We start from the raw sequence: 20,757 nt of genomic DNA on the forward strand, positions 1-20,757 counted from the left end.
CCAACATGATGACAATGTCAGTAATAACGAAATTAATAATTCATACTAATAGATCATATTCTCTTGCTGAATTAGTGCAATGGAATAGACAGTTACAAATATCGTTCTAAACATTCTGATAACATCTTATAATAGACATTTATCTGAAATACTGATGTCAGAATCAGTAGAGTTGTACTCAATACTGCGAGTACTGGCCGCCAATCTCGAGCACATTTCAAAAAAACACTGCAGAGAAAGTAGAAATCGCTATTATAGAAGGACTGATGAGAGAAGCGGTTCACAGACAGCTGATGAAAAACAATGAACCTCAAGAAAATCAGGGAAGTGTCAAATAAAAAGAGCACACTTTGGCACAGGTAACATTTATTAGTGATAGGATACGATCGAGTGAGGAAGCGCAGTGAGTGTTCGAAAGTGGTAGTTTCGAGAAACGAAGGCTAATAAACAGTACCGAAATAGCGTTGACCTTTGAGGTGTATGTGCAACATTTATGATATGGCGGGGTCGTCCATCTATATATGGCTGAGAACAGAAGTGCAAGGCGATGGCGCCACTGTCGCTATGGAAATTAAGTGGTGTCACTATTTGGTATGAATTTTGAAAATTGAGTGGAAGGCAAAAAGCCTTGGTCATGTAAAGACTAACAGGTATCCTCTACTTCGTCATACAGGCGGTCATTTATGCAAATTGACTGATTTATGGGAGTGGAAATGTCCTAATGCATTCCTGGTCCTGAAATGAGAGTCAGTGTCCACTGATTCAGGCCGCTCATTCGGAAGTACAAAGCACAGTAATCTCTGTGTGGTCACGATAATAATAAGAAGGGATAAGCAATAATTAGCGGTTGGAATGAATGTTGATTAGGCAGTGGTCATTATTCACTTCTATCTCATCATTTCAACTGTAGGGAAGAGGAGGGATTCATCTATTTCTCCTCCCTTACCTTTTCATTCAATGCAACAGATGTTCTGCGCATTGTGTCACCAAGTACTATGCTGTATTTCTATTTAATTAGCCGTAAATATGTCACTATTACCATGATTACTACACTAATCATCACTTTGTTATTTAAAGATAAATTTGGAAAGTGTGTATAAACTACAAATATCTCAGTTATAATTTCTTCATTATTTGCACCTTTTGGCGTCCATAATTTTTTCAGTTAGAGTTGAATAAGTGCTCTTAATGCTAATTGCTCTTAATGATAAAACAGAGATACTGCAAATATATGAAATATAGAACTCACTAAACGAATATCCTTCTGCAATTCCGGATTACGGGAGATTCTGACGGATAAAAAACACTTTGCTTTATTTTGCAAACGACCTGATGGAATAAGATGAGAAGGAGCAATGCTTGTCGATAATGTCTTTCATTTAATAGTTCTAACAGAATGAATGTCTTTCATCTAATAGTTCAACATTAAGGCAGCAGCTGTAGGACAGGAAATTATGAATATTTCATTTTTTTGAAGTTTGAAGCGCAGAGTAATCACAGAGTAAAAATCCGTCTCCAGATACTAATTCATTTTGTTTAGAGAAGTGACCGAGTAGAACGTCTACAACCGATAAGAAATCCGACCGAAGCCACAACCACACGACACACGCACCTATGCCTTGCTCAATTCCAAAATACTTCTCCGTTTTCACAACGATCCAATTTCACGACTGAAAACAACATTATCTCGCTGGAGGACGACCTGGTTCAATCAATTCTTCAGTGGAGTTGTGACTCGGTTCTTGATTAGCTTGTTTGTGAGTAGAGTGGTTGCCTTGTGGGTTGGCGGAATTTGTCTCCGATAAGTGAAGAAAGTTTTGACTATTAAGATGATTTTAGGGAATGTCATGGTTTTATTCGTTTCTGTCATCTCTCTTCAAGAAGCTTCCATAATTTTTTCCCAAGTCGAATTACTGATAAATATCGTCAGAAAGAAAATGTGTGTCTTGTAAGTTAATTTGCGATAGATGTTGGAAGTTGAGAGCACGGTGTACATGTAGACCAATTATAAATGTCCTCCATGTCACTTCTTCAGAGAATAGCACGAATAGGGTTAATCACTGGTCACAACCATAAAAGCTTCAGGTTCATGTTGCAATTATGATTCATTAATTAAGGAATTCATGTAGAGTTTTTCACGTACAGTTCTCATTCTCAATTTTCTGATTATCTGTTTCTCTTCATTCTTGAATTATCTTCCTTCGATTATTATGTGTTAGACGGTTTCTGTTATGTCTACCAAACACTCAGAAGTTCGTAAAACAGTTTAAAAGCGAAAACATATAAGCCCTTTTGAAATCTTCACTTCATTCTTATTCCAAACACCTTAATTATCGGCGTGTAGAAATGATTTCATTTAGAGTGTAGAGAATACTTTAGGGGATGATTTCTCTCAGATTGGATGAATCAAGAATGTAGTGAATGATATGTAACAAATGCTAAATAGCTGTCAGCCAGCAAGTGGTATTTATATTATGAATTGATAGAAGTATACGCGTAACTATGGAAATAGAAAAACGCGATTAGAAACGCGTCTTCTTATTTCTTTATAAGATCATTGTGTGAGTGTGTTGTACTCTTTGGCTGTGACGATTGCCATTTGATAATCAGTGGTTGCATATACTTTCTTGCACAGTTTTCTCTTACCAGTTGAAATCTGATATGTCGCTTCACTCTTCTGCAATTCAATTTCAAATTTTGATCAACTCCACCTACTTCTCGCACTATTACGGTTTAAATAGAAATAAATGGGATGGCTGTTATTGATGTTTAGCACTTCGTTTTTCTTGATTACTGATGCATTGTAATTCAAAGCTCATTTTACTATTGTGAAATTATAGTTGTGCTATTATGGGAAGTATAGAGGCTTTACTGCGTTGTTCTATTGTCAAACTAGTTGCTGCTTAATTAAAAATAGTGATGCTAAGCTTGATATTGCATTATGCTCTGTTGCAAGAAATAAGGGAGTTGATTGAGAAATTGATGCAGAAATTCATTTTGTGTGATTTGCCAAAAGCTCGCATAAAATATTATCTGTTCTGTTTATTTTCTCTGCAGGCTATATTCAAAGTTTTTTATTCACAATCGTTTTTTATGCGGTTTGAAATTACTAATCATTTGTTTGTTATGGATGCAGCAACTTACTTGAAGTGTGCAATTATTTCAGCATAAATTATGGATCCATTAGACGGACAGGACGTCTATGCAGCGGAAAAAATTCTGAAGTCTCGAACAAGGAAAGTAAGTGAATGTTTTTTTTGAACATTGTAATGTCTCTAAGCTTACTTTGGCTGTCAGTGTGATCTTACGAATCGATCGTGATAATGGAAATCTAATAAAAACGCGTATTGCTACTGACACTTTAGAATTTAGCTTTAAATGACTATTTAAATGACTTTAAATGAAATAGTCCCATTTTGCTGTTTTCTATTTCTGCGAGATTTGTGACCTATGACTATAAAAAAATATTTAACAAAAATGCACTCGTTGATAAGCCGAATAATAAAGCATACTATGCACAAGGTGATCATGAATTGATATAAAATGTTTTTGTAAATTGTTGGGCGAATTATTTTAAATTTGCAATACAGAAAATCCCTGCTGCATTTTTATTGCAAAAATATAAACCCAGTAATTATTTCGTAGTGGCTTTTTTATGAAACACTCAAAAAAATATTTTTTCTAATCTTCCAATATGTTTTAATCAACATTATCAAACTAATCATAAAACTCGAATTTGCACCCAAATTTTTACCCTAAAAAAAAAGGAAAACGTACGTTAGGATTTATAAAGACATCTTCATAGAATAATATTTAAAATGATGAATCATTTTTGAGAAACGAATCATGTCATGATCTCTGTTAAATTTCATATGCTGATTTTTCAGTAATCGTATTGGATTCTAATAAATCGTTCAGATTACACGCTTTCTGAGATCATTGCAGCTAGTTTATTTTCGTTGAAACTGAGCTTATTTAGCGCTTCATTGAGCTACTGGCGTAGTTTTTAAAAGCTGATATTTGACTAGTAACATTATGATTGAAAATTGAATCGTTGAAATTATTAAAAAATGTGCTGATAACTTTTTCTTCAAGTTTTGGTTTTAAAGGGGAAAACAGAATATCTGATCAAATGGAAAGGATGGTCAAACCAGTAAGTTGCCTTTGCTTGTTAATTTCTCACTACTTAGATATCAGCATTCGTATATCATTTTTCACTCGTACATATTCAATTGAATTTTGTCGTAAAATAATTCAATTTATTATTTTATGATTAATCAATCCTTAGGCATAACACATGGGAACCGTCAAGTAATATCTTGAACGAAAACCTGTTCACGGAATCAGGTTTTTCCATACCAAGCGATTTCAAAGGTGGGACTCGGAAGGGAAACAGGAGGTCAAATCGTGGAAGGAAGCGAAAAGTAAAAGAAATTTCAGATTCCGATGATTCAGATGACGATAATCACAGTTATGATGAAGGTGCTAGTGAAAGTCATTCAGAAGGTATATTCCATAACTGTTTACTAGTATTTTCAAGATTATGTAATTTGGTTGTTCCTCTTTTCCAAATAATTAAAATACTACTAGTTGTTTCTTTTAAGGCTCAGAAGTTTCACCAAAGTCAAGTATTCATTCAAGGCTCGGAACACCAATACCAAGTGGACCTGTTGTAGAAAGCAGTAAATCCTCAAAAACGCCTCGAAAACGAGGCCCAAAAAGTAAAAAGATTTTAAGCGATGTACCGATGACTTCAATCCCAACTCCAAAAGTCAATGAAGTGAAGCATAATGATGACAGTAAGTTAGACCCGAAAGAAGAAAAGCCGGATGAAGAACAAGTAGCTGAAGATTCTCTGGAGATGGAAGCTGAGAAGGAGCTGGATAAGAAAGAGGAAGCGGAATTTAGGGTTCGTTCAAAATCGTGAATAATCTCACTTGAGATTTGTAGTGCAAATAATAACTGAAGAACGAATTAAAAACTCTTCATCGTATGTCCCACAAATAATCAGGAATTTGATCTTTTTTCTTCATTAAGGCGTCCATTTTTCTTTTTTGAATTTTGCACTTTGTTTTCTCCTTCACGTTTTTCTTTTCTTGTTTTATTATTACCCAGGAACTTTGTTTCTATTGCAGATTCTACCGTCGGAGACGATGTTGAATTTACCAGGTGCTGACAAAGTTAGGAAGGATTCTGCATTATCGGAAGCTGAAATATTCAGGACCATTAAAGATGATGAAAGCAAATTGGTTGAAGAGAAAAACGCAAAAAGAGTTGAGGTAATCCAGTTAATTGTTCATATAAAATTTGTTGAGGTGATAGTAGGAGTTGTAAGAAAATAAAATAAGTTGCAATTCGTATTTATCCACTTGTCCATTGAAGACATAATGCTAATAAGTTGAATAAACTGCTGAAAATTCTCAAAGATGTATTTAAAATTTTGAAGTTGATTAGGATGAAGCAAGAGCTGTTGCTTTTTTATAGATAAAACTGAAGAAACCCGAAGTTTTCGAAGGTCGTTCTGGATCAGTACAAGTCGTTTCTAATGGACAAGGTAAATTCTGCTATAATTGAAGTTTATCATTCCTCATTCATATTAAGATTAATAGTGCAAAATGAGGATTTACTTATTGTCCATATATTTTTTTGTTTTTTATGTGAAATCTACCTACACATGGTTATTTAGTTTTTGATTGGGTGGGTGGAAGTCAAGTTGAACTGTAAAATTTGTCTCATTATGAAGCAGATCACAGAGAGCTTCATTTTTCAGAGCAGGTAATTAATAGGTTGGCATTTGTTGTTGAAGGGACATCTGGTTTGTCTCGTAGTTCAGAGCAGTTACAGTTACACGACTATGGGGACAGTGATGAGAGACGGATTCGCGTAATAGCTGATCAGTTAAAAAATGAAACTGTTAGTTTCCAAATCTGATTGATACATCTTTTATATGTTAATTAATGTTTAGTACTTGTCTTCCTTGTTGTTGTTTTTAAGCAATTGCTAAACATGATCATTTTGCTACTTGTGTTTCAAGGATTTCAGTTATAATCCTTCTCCTATAGACTTTCGAAAGTGTGATATAAGTCGCATCCGTACAATCTATTTTCAGTTATAATGGATTAAAACCATGCTGAAGTTTTGCTGTGTTACAGAAAATTTGGACTGATGCTAACAATACGCGTTTCGAAAGTTTTCAATACAATGGTTCTCACACAATCACCGAAGTAACAGTCAATCAGCATACTGTCCCAATTATTGAACTGTAATTGTATGTAAATATTTGAATTGATGATGCCAACTGATGATAGTTTCTTGTGTGTCTTTGGTATATTTGTTTGTTAATTTCGTATTCCACTTATTGAAGTCTTCAAAACAATAATGTAGAATAATTCTTAGTAGCTTCTCATATATTTTCGAAAATACTGTGTACCTTACGTCCCACTATTTATCTTTCATAATTCCATAATTCGAGTATAAACTTTTATCCCAGTATGTTCAGTGTGTACTAGTTGAAAATCATAAAAGCTGAAGAATTCTGGTTGGAAATTTAATTTTCAGTAGCTGATATCAAAGTTCTTTGTGACTTTGTTTCCTTTCTCATTTTTTTGACAGCTGCAAAACGTCATAGTTGTGCTTAACTCTTTGTGCCAAACAATTCTGCTTGTAAAAGATAGGTTTGAAAACCGGAGGATTCATTTTGAGAAACGTAACCACTTTTACATTTTCATAAATTTGCACTGGTCTTGAAAGGAATTATCGATATTTTAATAGTTAATAGACAAACAGCTCTTGAATTGCTATATGTACAGATATATTCGTAATATCATTTCTTTACAACACCAGGGGTTACTGTAGTTCTAGTAAATACACGGAATTTCGGACTGTATATTGATGTAGTGCGTGACATAGATAGTGTATACGCCCTCATAAATTAGTTTTTGATGAAGAATTCTACTACATCCGGAATGATGGTTAGCCAACCATTTCGATATTTTGTGGGAATGTGTCCAGAACGAATGATTGAGCAGAGCGGTGCGGAGCGACTGACTAGTGCTGGTGGAAGAGCGGAGTTGTGACAGAAGAAGAGGGGATTCAGTGGGTCTGGTTGGAGCTTAACGGAAGTAAACGGGAGGAACTGAGGAGTACAGTGCTGTCAGCACTGTACATTAGATGAAACACCAAAAGGTAGAATACTGCGGAGACAAGAAGACAGACGTTCACTCGTACTATCAATTTAGAGAATGAGAGGCCTGGTTTTTGTCTCCACTCTATTGGCTTTGTGATGATAACTGGTTGACAATATGAATGATGCGATAGCATCATACGCATCTGTTAACTCTTCAATTTTATTGATAGAATTTAATTGAACTTCACATAAAATCGATGTGACTAGACAAGAACATTTCAGCTTACTATTAAAAAGATAAAAATTTCTAAAATTTCAAAAAGAGATAAAATGAGAAGTTATGCTTGTCGTATTTCACTTCACAATGAGTTGAAAACAAGTCGTCATTAATTAAACAAAGTGTTATTTGGATTTGGTCTTATGTGTAAGTTTTTTTACTCGGAATCATACTTTCATCTATATCAGGCGGATAAATTTCGTGCATGATACTTCACCAGTAACAACAGGAGCCATTTGCACACAAACGATTATAAAAAAGTAATTAATGTGCTACGGTAACAGAGAAGGGCATCTGGAAGCGTGTACCGTAATTTGTTATTGGGTTAAATAACGGAGATGAGGTGATCATCCGAAATACCACTGCCATACGCTGCGACGATGCATGCATTACCAGTGAACGAGCAGTTGCTGCACATACGACATGCATTCTGCAGTCATAGCTGCAACAATAATAATTGCCTTCTCGCACTACTATTTAGTTGCGCCCGTGCTCAGTAGACAAGGAGCCATCTCAAATCAGCAACCCTCAGGGCACTCATCCATCTATCCTTCAATGGAAGACGGATAGGTTGACAAATATGTGCACCCAACCTGTTCCTTCCTTCCTTCGCTGGCACTATGGTATGTACACATGGCGACAGGTCATCACTTTGTCATCCTTCATTTCACTAAGGGGTCGTATAAGAAATATTACTCAACGATTCGAACTTGCATCATTTGCTAGTGAAATTAAAGTTTGAAAAGTGAAAAAATGAGAAAGTAAATAGAAATGGCAAAGGAAGAGGAAAGTGTTTGAGATGCTCAAATTTCAGTGTTTGCCCTAACATTGTTGAGAATATAACGAATGAATCAATAAATTAGTTACATATAGAACCGTTGTTTGATAATGTCATCGTAGCGTTATTGAAGCAATTCAGAGGCTCGAATGTGACATTTTTGCTCCATTTCCATGGCTTCTCTTTGCCTTTCTGATAACGATATAATAGTATACTGGTGATAATAATATAATGGTCACTTTATATGAGGGAATGGGTCATCTCACCAATAACAGAATAAAAAAGTTTTTGCTTTCTTTATCTGTTTCAAAATTCTTATAAAATTTATTCTTCGAGTACGCATTTATAAACTATTCAAATGCAAGTCCTTTTGTATTGCTTATTATAGAAGAGTAGAGAAAGGAGTGGAATAATTGACAAAATCTTGATTTGATAACGAATCCACTATTAATAGTTGCATGATAAGCACTGATGTAGTTCATTGTGCATCTATACTTAGAGTCTCAGACGAAATTCTGCATCCGATAATCATCAATCAAGATAGTCAGTCATCAGCAATGCAGCATCGCTTTTCAAACTAACGGGAGAGAAGTGCCATTGTCGCAGTGTCCAGTAGAGAGTTATCTTTTGCTATGACATCTATTCCAAAACAGTGTAGTTCAAGATGACACTGGGACGAACAGCAGCATACTGTAAACTTGGTAAGTAGAATGTGAATGATGACGAAAGAGGAGAATCGTTCCGTTGTTATTGAGGGTTTAAAATGAGGAAGGATAGATGAGAACATTTTCAAGCAAAAGTAATGAAGTGGTGAAAGGATAAAGAAGCGGTAGATGGATGGCGTAGTTGGTCTTAATTAGTGTTCAGCAGTATCCATCCATTAATGTAAACATCCAAACAGGAAAACAAGAACGAAACACAAGCACATAGTAGTTTCCATGGAATATTTTATAAATACACTTGTAAGATTAACTGCTTAGATGAAATATTTCGGGTAGTTACTAAAGTAAATAATAAGTAGGGCCAAAGATAATTAATTAATTACCTTAGGAAAAAAAAATCAAAGGCTAGCAGTATTAAGTGTTTGTATTCATGTTGGAACTAGATGGGTCTTATTACTTTTTGTATTTTTGAGTTTTAAATAGGTAAGACTTGGTTAGCTTAAGTGATTCTTGCTTCTTAGATTTTACGATACTTTTTTACAGACTGACGTTCTCCAACCCACACATTCTCCATTTTACTTACTTCAATTATTTAGTTTAATCCATTTTCAAATGGCCAAGAAATAAAAACAGTAGATCCTTGATTTTATAACAAGAATTTTTACAATGAGCAAGATTGATTATTATTACACAATGGGAAACTGATGTCCAGTGCATTATGCTCCCGATCATAATTACAATTGTTATCTCTATTTACACTATGACTATCCTTGTTATCATCACATTGTGATAATTTGTATATTTAGAAGAATGTGATCGGCATTGGAAGTGATGATTATGACGAACAGGATGTTTAAAGGTCAGAGTTCATCCTCCAATGCGATTTGTTTCTAATCAAAGAGGTATGTACGATGTAGACGACGAAAATAATTTTAGGGAGCAAATAGAATAACGTCATTCTTGTGTGCTGCAAACATTACTTTACAACTTAAGGTTTTTTATTACTTTCAATATCTGAGTTAATGTTAATGCTTTAATTTTATGTTTAGTAACCTTATCGAAAGGCCATTAACATCGCAAGCAATTGGCACAACAAGCAGTTCGACAGTAACAATAACTAATGAAGAAAAGCAGAATCTCATAATAAGGTCATATGGAGTAATGCATTTAATATAGCCATTAATCTAAAAATTTATTTGCGGGTTTAACATAAATCTGCAAGTTCAAACTAAAATCTAATGTCTCAGTTTTTATCATTTAATATCCATCAGTTATTAATCCTGCAATTGTACTTGTAGTAGAATAATTGTTCACACCTGTACTATCAGAAATTCAGAAATTTTTTCGCTTCTATCTAGATCATATATCTCGAAGTGTCCTGCTTTAAACTTATTGCTTTTATCTGTCCTCTATAAGCTTTACATTTAAAGAAATTATTTGCATAAATTTTTTAATGTGAAATATTTCACTATTATATTGCTTCCATCAGTTATTATTTTTTAATTTTAATTTTTTAAATCTAATTTTATTCAGAATAAGGATTCAAAATTAGAACAAACAGTTTAAATTTAGAAAAGCAGAAATTTGAACGTCGTTGAGAATTGCAATGCATTTAAATCATAAAATCTTGAGGAAGCCAATTCTAATACTGAGTGTGGGGTTGAAGTATTTAATTAATTTATTTTTTTTTCTTCTGGAATAACAGAGGGAGATTTCTTCTAAGTAAAGAATTTTGTTGCATTTCATACGGATATAGTGACTAATAAATTTCTAAATTTTTATATTTTCCTGTAAGTGAAATTTACTTCTGTTTTCTTGAAGTTTAAATTTAATATTCATCGTGCTAAGAGAAATGATTTGTAAAGTATGTAGGACAACTTAAATGATGGACTGGTTGATAAGTTAATATGAAAGAGAGAGGATAAAATTCTTTTTTCCGAATTTGTAAGATTTATACAATTAAAATTTCTTACTTATTGGAAAAGTTTAGCTTTTTTCTTCGAATTTTTCACAAGCGAAGAAGTTAATTAAGCTTCTTTATAAATTTCAATGTGAACTTTTACGTATGATAAATTAGACATATTTTGTATCTTACAATTTAAACCAGTATTGCAGAACTAGTTATAGCGTTGCAAAAGAATTGAATGCTTGAAAAAAAAAGATATGTGAAGCGTCTTAGATGACAAGTTAACCATCCATCATACACCTTAAATATTTGATTTGGACTGATCTGCTGGATAAAATAGTAAATTAGTTCAAAAATAGTATAACAACTTGAAAATGTATATTGCTATATTAGCATCATTTCATTAACAAGAAAGCTGCACTCATATTTTACTTCCTTAGAATGGTGTTCTTAAGAGCTTTTTATCCTAATAAGTCAGAAAATTGAAATCGTACATTAGTCGTGCAGTAATTACATAAGATAACAACTGTACAGGAATGTAATCAGTTATCATCGCATTTCCTCACCAACACTCATGTTATCATTATCAACCTCACCATTATCACCCTTATCACTTCCATCATTATCATCGTCATTTAAAGACCTGTCGCATCATTTATTCGACTTCTTCAAATAATTATTACTACAAACGTCATGCTGCCTTTAAAATAACTGAAAATAACTGTTTCTTACTTAGATTGCAAACTGATGTAAATATATTTAGAAAAGAGAGTCAGTTATCACTGTATTTCCTCTACTAATTGCTTCGAAATAGATAGAAGCAGTTGTTCATTCACATGCAGAATGAGACTAACGAGAAAATAAGTGCAGAAGGGACTGAAGTGAGCCCAAACTTTTCTGATCACATTGAAAATTTGTTTTAAAGTGCAACAAATTTTTCACGCATTATTAGATTGAAAAGTTCATTGAAACGTGGAAGTAAAAGAAAAATTAGATGGATAAATTTTCATCTTCTTGCACCCTCACTTCCTCTCCCTCTCTCTACATATGAACAAATAATTGCGAACACATTTGTAGATGAGCGGTGATAAACTATCTTATTGCACTCATGATATGAACTTCTAGTACACTGATAAACTAGTGATATGTGCAGAAATTAATCATAAAGAACAGAGAATTATCTTAAAAGTCAGCAACTACAAATCCATTAAAATATTTCATTGCTGTCACAAAGTTACTGCTTATCATAAATTTCGTTCTCACAAAACCAAATCCATCTGTAATTGAATTTGTCAAATTCACAGGATCAGTTTGCATTTTCTGCTCTTACATCTATCTAACAATCTCGTTGTGAAACAGGTAAAAATAAGAATAAAACCGTAAGATGCAAATATTTTTATTTTCTTCAAGAATGCGAAGTACAGTTTTTCCAGTCCGTATGATACAGTAGTTGCTGATGGATATCTTCAATCTAATCATTTGTTATTATGTAATAAAACTTTCCTCATAAGATTACTTTCAATAATTAAAAAACCATTAGATTTTCATATATTTTAATTCTCAAACTTCGATTCAAAAAAATGATTCATTAAAAGCTGAACGAAATATTTTGCATCAGATTACCTATCATTTGCTATATATAGTTTTATTGCCAAATGTAACAACGCATCAAGAGATAATGTTCCCACATCATTAAAAACATTAATCTGATCACTTTTCATCTTTTTAGTTCACCTGGACAAAATCACTTCAGAGAATTTCAGCAATTGTAGTCTATCATTTATTAATTGTTGTGGATTCAAAATTCTAAACATTTCCCAAGAACGATTTGAGAGACTCCATATGCCAAATAAACCAAAAATCTTATGGACAGTTCATTTTTATGAAGGAAATTTGTCAGAGTGAATCAAACATGAACTATTAAGTGCCATCTTTTGCTTTAATACTACTGATAATATTTCATAGACCTTCAATTAAAAAAAGTTCAATGAGTCTTCTTAGTCTTTGTTTCTTTTATGTTGTAGCAAATAAATTGGGTGTTATACAAAACTACGCAATTAGTAGGAAATAGAAAACCCATTATTATATTACAGATCACATCATTCCACAGTATATATATATATATATATATATACTTAAAACAAATTATTTTTTAAATTACTTCACACAAAACAAGTGATTCAAAATGACAATTTTGAGGCATCATTATAATTAGATGAATTTAATTGCTGCTTTGTCATCAAAGACGTTCTCATCATAGCCCAAAAGTTTTATTGCATTATTTCTCAGAAAGATTTGAAAATGCAGAGTTTTAAGTTATGTATAATCAATTTTCACAAAATGTTTTATTAGTCATTACTTATAAAACATGTATCCTCTTCACAAAGAAAGAATCAGCTAGTGCTAACTCAAATAAAAAGTTTTCAAATACGACAATATCTTTCACCGATCGTTTATATTTGTTGCAGTTCTGAACATTTGTTACCTTTTTGAGCATTTTAACATCTTGGTTTTAATAATGTGTTAACAGAGGAGAAAAAGATTAATTTATTTTAAACAAATGTAACGAACTATAAAAATTGATTTTTTAAGATATTAGAAACAGTGGATGTTTGTGGCACTACTGCATACAACTATGTCAGTATTGGGGGTTAAAGGTCAGAGTTCAGCATAGTGATCTTTACAGGAGGAAAACATTCCCTCCCAAAATCCAAGAGATGAGGTCAGACACAAAGGTGAGCATAGCTAGAAAACTTCCCCTGCTATTTTTAACATTGCGCAATCCGCTCTGCACGATTTCAATGGTTCCTGTCAAAAATAGAATTGATCGTTCCACAGGTTTTTTTTTTTTTCAGATTTTATATTGAAGCTAATTAAATTTAAATATCTGAAATAGGTTTTCTATTTCTAATGAGAAAATTTATGCAAATTCAATCAAAAATTTAAAAAATTTACTGGATCGAAGAATAACTTTTTCAGATAAACAGCAAAAGAATAATGTGACGCAGCGAACCAGAAAGCGAGTATCTTGTCGGGAGAGATGGCTGGTAAGAACAATTTCAGATAGATTTTTCATTTTCTTACAGTAGTTGAAATAAATGCTTTTCTAGGCTCAGCCAGGTGCATTTTTCAACTGTAATTAATTAGCATGATTGAGCTGCCTTACAAAAGTAGTGATCGTAACTTAAGGATTGTATTGCTAATAATAGATTGAACGTTGTTGAAAATGTCAAAAATATTTGAGAGAAAAATGTAGTTAAAAGTAGGATATTCAGGAATCAAGATTTTATTTTAAATACAAACGCAAAAGGTTTTTACGTTATTAGCAATAAAGAACATAAAATAAACAGAAATGGATATTTCAGAACTAACAAGTCTGGGATTTTGGAAACGAAATATTTAGAATACCCTGAGGTATTGAATTGCGGTATATTACGATGATCGGATAGTTTTGCTAAGTTCGACTAAAGTATTAGCTAAAATATATATTTCATTTCACTTTCTTTTTTCAGAAGAAATATTATAACTTAAGCTTATTGGGATGGCTAACTAAACCACTTTCACCTTTACAATCTGAAGAATCAGATGATGAACCTATCAGCAGCTCACCACCTCCGAATCAACTATCACAGAATCTAAGGATAGAAAATGAACCCGGATCAATTCAGTTAGCAGAAGCACCAAATGATTCTCAGTTTCCCGTATCAAGCATTCAGCTATTCACCGAGACAGTCATACCACAGGTAGAACCTGATAATTTAGCGTTAATTCTGCCAGCTGAAGAACCTTGTGACCAACCACCATCACATCTTCCAAATATGATACAACGTGTCCGACAATCTAAGTTGTGCATTGATCCAAAGAATTTCGTCGTTCCTTTCACTCCGATAATAATAGAGGAAAGGTTAGCTGGTACCAACGAAGTTCATACAACAGTGATCAATACGTGTGGCATGACAAGTCTACCATATACCCTACACGACGATGATCCATTTGACACCAAATATCCCAATCCTAAAACATTATTACCTCCAATATCAGTGTTTCTCAATTTTCGTCGTGTAAGACGATCATGATTATGTACATCTATTTAAACGATGTGTTGGGATCTCTGCTTATCGAAATTTGAAAATGATTTAATAGACTTTAAGTTTTTTGTTTTTTAATAGACCTTTAAGACGTCACAGCAAGAAATTTTTTTGAAAAAAAATAGGATCAGGTTTCAATCTTAATTTTGTTCAAATCGTTCGTAGTTTTTCTTTAAACAAAAATTCAATATGTGACTCGTTTTATGGGTTTCTCTTTTCTATGAGAGTTCCACTTGAAGTTTTACAGCAGTCATATTTTCAAAGATTTCTACCTCAGATCCCAACACATCACCTTTTTTTTTCTTTTCTTTTAATAGAGAGGATATAAGGTGGAATATTAAAGCAATAAGCCGGTACTTTTTTAACCCTTAATTCCACAAATTTCAAATTTCACTCCTTTCCATTATAACGGAAAAACAAAGTTTATATATCTATGCGGAATCATTAACTTATTCTTTGTTTATTATTTACTTTCTAATTTCTGAGTTGTTTCTAAAGTTGTTAAATTCCAGAATTTAAAATATGTTCAGCATCAGAAAATTTTATGAGCAAAGATAGTATAACACTACTTCGTCTTTTCTGAAAGTGCCTTCAACTAATGTCTATTTAACTTCTAACAGGATTGCTTTTGAAATCTTTCCTCACATGAAATGCATGTCATTAATGTCTTTCACACTTGTCAGCTTCTTTTGTTTATTTCTCAAATATATTTTCAAGTAGCTTATAAATGAAATAGAGTGCCATCTGTGAAGTCAAATGACTTCAGTTAAGTTTCAGAAAATATTATACAGAAGTATTGCTATCAGTAATTGCAATTACTAATAGGAACAAATCATTTCAGAGAAAATAAGCATGATAAAGTCCATTTATTTATCGTTATCAATTTTAATGTTATGAAAGATGACAAAAGGGAAAGAGTTGCAGTGTTTTATGTCAAATGATAATTTCATTTATGTTATGGTGAACTGCACAGAGTTAATCTTTTTTCATATTATTTAGTCAAACTTTCAAATTCATTATACAGTTTTAATGTGCAAAAATTACTACATTGAAATAGTTATTACTGTTACTATAAGTTAATTATTTAAAGCACTTGTTCAACTAATTTTTATTTCTAATTGTTACATCAGTTTTATCAAGCTATTATATCTTTACGAATCTTTACGAATTTTATCAAGCTATTATATCACACTACAATTTCACCTCGTATTTCATTTATTTATGGAACTTCCACGAATGACATTCGACACTTTAGAATTATGAGAAGGAAGATGACAGACACTTGGTCCCAAGAAGACATCAAGGTATTAACAAATGAAGTGGACAACGGTCACCTAGAACCAACTCACCTTCACGTGGCGCTTTTTGCTTTGTCTGTCAGCTGGGAGTAAAGACATAGATACACAGTAAAGATATCGTTGGTTGCTGGTAGATAATTTGGTATGGATTAAGAGAGAAATAGAATGTGGAAGTTAGGAGAGTAGGAAGGAGGGTAAGAATTGGAAGAAATAGTACAGTGTCAGATTGGCCCTTCGCAAAATATTGCGGCAAGGTGGAAGGAAGAGAAAAAGAGAACGAAGTGGGTCTACAGTGATACATGGACTAGTCATTGTAACATAACGTGAGTTCGATCCTTCCAGTGTTGCTGGGCTTGTTTTTGGTTTGTGGTGGTTGGGGAGCAGTTGATATTGGCTGTGGTGGGAGAGGGATGAAGGTAAAACGGTAATTTCTGGCCATCGAGGTAATACCAGAGGTAATATTCAGACATTTCCTCGGACATAAGTCATTTTTCGGTTTATTCGCAGGATGTAATCGTTTTGAACCACAACGAATGAAACTATTTTCTGGTTTCCAGATATAATATTCACCATGAAAGTTTAGGTTTCAGATGTTATGATCAGTATTGCAGTGGCAGTTTCAGATGCTTTCAGTACTTCGTGAATTTGACTTTACGAAGTGCAGCTGTTGAGGCTTAATACTCTCGAAAATGAAAAAAAAAAGTGAGCTGACTTTTCAGAGTTTTTATAGTCCTAAAGACTTATTAATAAACGAGAAAATCATTTGGAATAAAGATAGATGTTTTTCAAACATGCAATTCTACCTTCTTTCTTTGTGTGTAACAACCCATTGATGCAAATTACAGGTTGTTGAAGAAAATTATGTTTAGGACGACTTATTTTTGTAAAAGAAAGGAAGCCTTGAACACGGTGTAATAGAAATTTGCAAAGAATATCTTTTTGGAAAGAATGATAAGCTTTTCAAAAATAAGAAAAATGAAGTAACTTCTTATCACAGACATCCGGTTGTCAGTGCATCCTTCTATTCAAGGTTAATTTATTAGCAAGTATTTCTGTTTATTTCATTATGGAAGCATTTTAAGTCTTTCCACATTTCCCTGTTCTAAATGTTATCAAGTAATAACTGTGCATATCATGGGATTATGTTCACAAGTTCATTTAAGTCGATGGCTTTTACTGTTTCAGGGAGTGGTTGCAATTGCTGATAAAAGAAACTGACCCCTTTTCGGGAGCTCATATGATAACAGCTGTGTTTTTGACAGATGAGGGTAAGTCTAGGAGCAATTCTATTTCTTTAACATTTTGCGGTTATGCATCAGACGTGATGGGATAACAAAAACAGTTTCCAATGTTGCAATTCAATAAACTTAATTAGTATGCTCTTAGTTTTTGGATGTATCTTTTTATTACAAAATGTAAATAGAACTATCTCTGTGTTCAGTGAAATTACTGTATTTTTGTCGCATAATCTTTTTAATCTATCAAACATATCTAATAAAATATCTTAAATATGATTTAAAATTATGCAAAAAGTGTAAATAGAACTATCTCTGTGATCTAGTTGTACTGCATGACTTACCTTTGTTGCGAATAAAGTTTTATGGCATCATTAGATGTTCACATAGTAGTACTTCAAACTTCAGTATACTTGTATACAATTTTTTTTTTTTCATTTGTTTAGTTTGTCTTTTCGCATGTTTGATTTGTCATATTTCAACTTTTTTTTTACAGTTCAGATAATAAATAATTCATTGATTTATAGTATAGGATTACGTATTATTTTACAATTGTATAACAATTTTTCATTAATGCTGCAAAAGATAATGACAGCAGTGGTAAATCTGATTTGGTGCTGGTTATAATTAAGTTCTCTTTTTGTTTTGAACCGATATGCTATATATTTTACTATTTTCTAGTTGTTCTTATTCATTCTTCAAAAAATTTCCATTCAAAGGACCATACGTACTCGGAAATTTCATGCATTAACTGTGACGAAGTGGTGTTTTTTTTTTTTTTTACTTGGTTTCTTGAGCATGCGTATGTTGTTGCGGTGTTGTAGTTACTAGATAGGACAGCAGTGGGTGTAGAGTGTCATGGGTAGTCGGGAAAGCTATGGTAATCGATAGGTCAGTGCATTCAGGATGTCTTTCCAGAGCTTACAAACGCGTTATATTTTATTTTCAGAGAAATTATATGCATCTCTTTCGGTTTCCAAGCGTGATACATTATTTACATTAGCTGCAAGTGGTGTGATGAGGTGTCAGCTAATTAAATGTTAGAGATTATTTTTCAGGAATTTTTCAGGAACGGAAGATGCAAGCTGATCTTTCATACTATTCACATACGATTGAATGTAATTTTTTGATTGAACGCTTGGAGCGTTGTTACGCCGATCATCCATTTGGTTCGGTTTCAGATTTAGTTCTCGAAATTTGTCAAATTTCCTTTGTGATTCGAATTAAAAAAGTGTTAAACTGGAACACTTTTTCAATATTCTAACTTTCAGGAAAATTTTTTGGTTACTGTGATAAAAAGGCAAATGACGTCGCTCTCTGTTGCCACGAGGAACGAGTTTTAAAAAGGTTTAACCTTGGAACGAATCATATTTTTATTTCACTGCTTTTTGAGCGTAACATCAGAGTTTCTGAACCTTACTGATGTTTTATAAATGTTATACATTAACCGCTCCTTTTTTTTAAGGAAAAATAATCCACGATATTCTTCAAGATCAGAAGAGAACCACTGTTTGCCAGAAAGTTCATATACAGCTACTCTCAATAAATTGAAAGAAGAAGGTGTACTTATCATTAGACCAGAAGGTAGGGGTTTGTTATTTCACTTTTTTCTTTTATCTTTTGAAAAATTTTCTCTTTACAATAGGAAATTATAGGTTTAAAATGTGATATTTTAGTGATGATTTGAGTAATGTATATAGAAATGAGGGAATTAAAGCACTGTAAAATATTTTATTCCAATATGATATAGTCGATGAATAATTAGGAAGGAACTTCTATGGCTAATTCAGTAACTAACATCTTCCGCATAAGAAATATCAGAGTTTTGAAGAAAACATGTCTTTTTATTAAAATACTCAACTATGTCTGAGTAACCATTTTTATCAGCAACATCTAAAGAAGTATCACTGTTATTATTCTTATATTAGCATAAATCTCTTTATCTATAAGATATTTAACTATGTCCAACCGACCAGTTTGAGTAGCAAAGTGCAAGGAGCATTGCTCTCATTACTCTTTGCATTAACGTCAACCTCTTTTTCATCTATAAGAAGATATTTGATTATGTCTAATTGCCCTTTTTTTTGCTTCCCCTTTTTTTTTATGTTGGATTGCTATAAAACTAATAGCTTATACCTATTATTCCTATTACAGATTGTGAGCGGCGACGCTTTCGACGATCAGATATATCGTGAATTTTTAACATGGTTTCGTTATCAATCGCTGCTTGAGAATGAATACGTAGTTAATGGTGAAGTAATGGACACTAGAATAGCTTTATTATGAAATTAGAGTACCTTTTATTGACTTATCAATTTTTCTTCAATTCGTTATGAACTTTTATTTGGTGCGTACCTATTTTAAACCTCAAATTCGTAACTTTCATAATTATTTATTAATTTGACGTGGATATTCATATTAGTTTTGAATTTTTCAGGGTTAGTTGATGGATCAATGGATAGATTCTCTTTTTCTGTGTGAATATCTATAATATTTGTTTTAAATGAAAAGTACAGGTTATTTTGGGACTAATGAAGTCAGTGTAAGCGTCTTTGAGCTCCACTTCTCTAAGTTATTATATCAAGCAGTTAATGTCCTTTTTATGTCATGTACACATACCTTGTATTTTACAGTAAATGTTAGAGAAATAATTTTCCGTTGTCGCTTTAAGAAATTAAGATAGTATGAAGTTGTCAGCAGTATATTGGAAGTAAGGACTGTACGTAAGGACATTTATTATAAGTGCCAAAGATGAAATACAACTAATCATAATGGCAGTTTACTACATATTTACTTTATATAATAGTTTTTTATTCTTTTCTCTTGCGATTAAAATTCATGAGAAAAGATAACGGAATAGCTTCCCAACAGTGAGTTGAATCTCTTCATACGCTTCTTTCCACTGATGGTTTTTATGACTTCACCCGAAAATCTGAAAATGAGATTTCTCCTGACTTTTATTTCTTATACATATATCGATCAGTTAATCCTTACTAAATTTTCAAAAACTATTGACAATTCATACGTCAATTACATTTTTTTTTTTTTTTTTTGCAGAACTAAATGCCGACTTCGAACTCTTTCATCTTTATTCACTTCTGGTCCTGTTTTAACTCTCACCGTTTACAGAGCTAAAACTCTCTAAAAAAAAAAGCTAAAACTTTATAAAACTTATAAATAATTTAATTGCCTAAGTGCAATACTTAGGCGATATGATGTTTCGTGGTTTAATTTAAGAAATCTTACTTTCCCTATGTAAGCTGCTATGATTTCATTTTTACGATAAAAACTTTAGCTTTGTAGAATATACATAACAACAGATCACAAAGTAATGACATTGCTTCAGTCGAACAGCTGTGATTCCGTTGATGTATTAATGGTTTGTTG

At 32.7% G+C, this 20,757-nt stretch overlaps 6 protein-coding genes across 6 annotated transcripts; 5 read left to right on the forward strand and 1 right to left on the reverse strand.

Moving 5' to 3' along the window:
- Positions 1-498: 498 nt before the first annotated feature.
- Bm13099 (Uncharacterized protein) lies at positions 499-1,893 on the forward strand (the record flags this gene model as incomplete). The annotated part of the gene is made up of 3 exons (XM_043076731.1): positions 499-591; positions 1,541-1,738; positions 1,840-1,893. The coding sequence occupies 3 exons, from the start codon at positions 499-501 to the stop codon at positions 1,891-1,893; spliced, it is 345 nt and encodes a 114-aa protein (XP_042932665.1).
- Positions 1,894-3,174: 1,281 nt separating this feature from the next.
- Bm9880 (Protein cec-1., putative) lies at positions 3,175-7,076 on the forward strand (the record flags this gene model as incomplete). Its single annotated transcript, XM_001899696.2, has 9 exons — positions 3,175-3,240; positions 4,110-4,153; positions 4,289-4,506; positions 4,605-4,909; positions 5,136-5,279; positions 5,485-5,554; positions 5,771-5,913; positions 6,153-6,224; positions 6,948-7,076. The coding sequence occupies 9 exons, from the start codon at positions 3,175-3,177 to the stop codon at positions 7,074-7,076; spliced, it is 1,191 nt and encodes a 396-aa protein (XP_001899731.2).
- A 591-nt stretch (positions 7,077-7,667) lies between these two features.
- Positions 7,668-7,832, reverse strand: Bm9879 (Uncharacterized protein; the record flags this gene model as incomplete). Its single annotated transcript, XM_043076732.1, has 1 exon — positions 7,668-7,832. The coding sequence occupies one exon, from the start codon at positions 7,830-7,832 to the stop codon at positions 7,668-7,670; it is 165 nt and encodes a 54-aa protein (XP_042932666.1).
- Positions 7,833-13,550: 5,718 nt separating this feature from the next.
- On the forward strand, positions 13,551-14,825 carry Bm9878 (Uncharacterized protein; the record flags this gene model as incomplete). Its single annotated transcript, XM_001899698.2, has 3 exons — positions 13,551-13,587; positions 13,729-13,796; positions 14,262-14,825. 3 exons carry the CDS (start codon positions 13,551-13,553, stop codon positions 14,823-14,825), a joined length of 669 nt encoding a protein of 222 aa, XP_001899733.2.
- Positions 14,826-16,758: 1,933 nt separating this feature from the next.
- On the forward strand, positions 16,759-17,468 carry Bm2621 (Hypothetical UPF0287 protein C35D10.17 in chromosome III, putative; the record flags this gene model as incomplete). Its single annotated transcript, XM_043076733.1, has 3 exons — positions 16,759-16,793; positions 17,133-17,165; positions 17,321-17,468. The coding sequence occupies 3 exons, from the start codon at positions 16,759-16,761 to the stop codon at positions 17,466-17,468; spliced, it is 216 nt and encodes a 71-aa protein (XP_042932667.1).
- A 980-nt stretch (positions 17,469-18,448) lies between these two features.
- Bm17379 (Uncharacterized protein) lies at positions 18,449-19,565 on the forward strand (the record flags this gene model as incomplete). Its single annotated transcript, XM_043076734.1, has 4 exons — positions 18,449-18,539; positions 18,642-18,717; positions 18,836-18,954; positions 19,525-19,565. 4 exons carry the CDS (start codon positions 18,449-18,451, stop codon positions 19,563-19,565), a joined length of 327 nt encoding a protein of 108 aa, XP_042932668.1.
- Positions 19,566-20,757: the final 1,192 nt, after the last annotated feature.

The sequence above is a fragment of the Brugia malayi genome (assembly GCF_000002995.4).
Source record: "Brugia malayi strain FR3 genome assembly, contig: Bm_v4_Chr1_scaffold_001, whole genome shotgun sequence".
In the NCBI taxonomy this organism is placed as follows: Eukaryota; Metazoa; Nematoda; class Chromadorea; order Rhabditida; family Onchocercidae; genus Brugia; species Brugia malayi.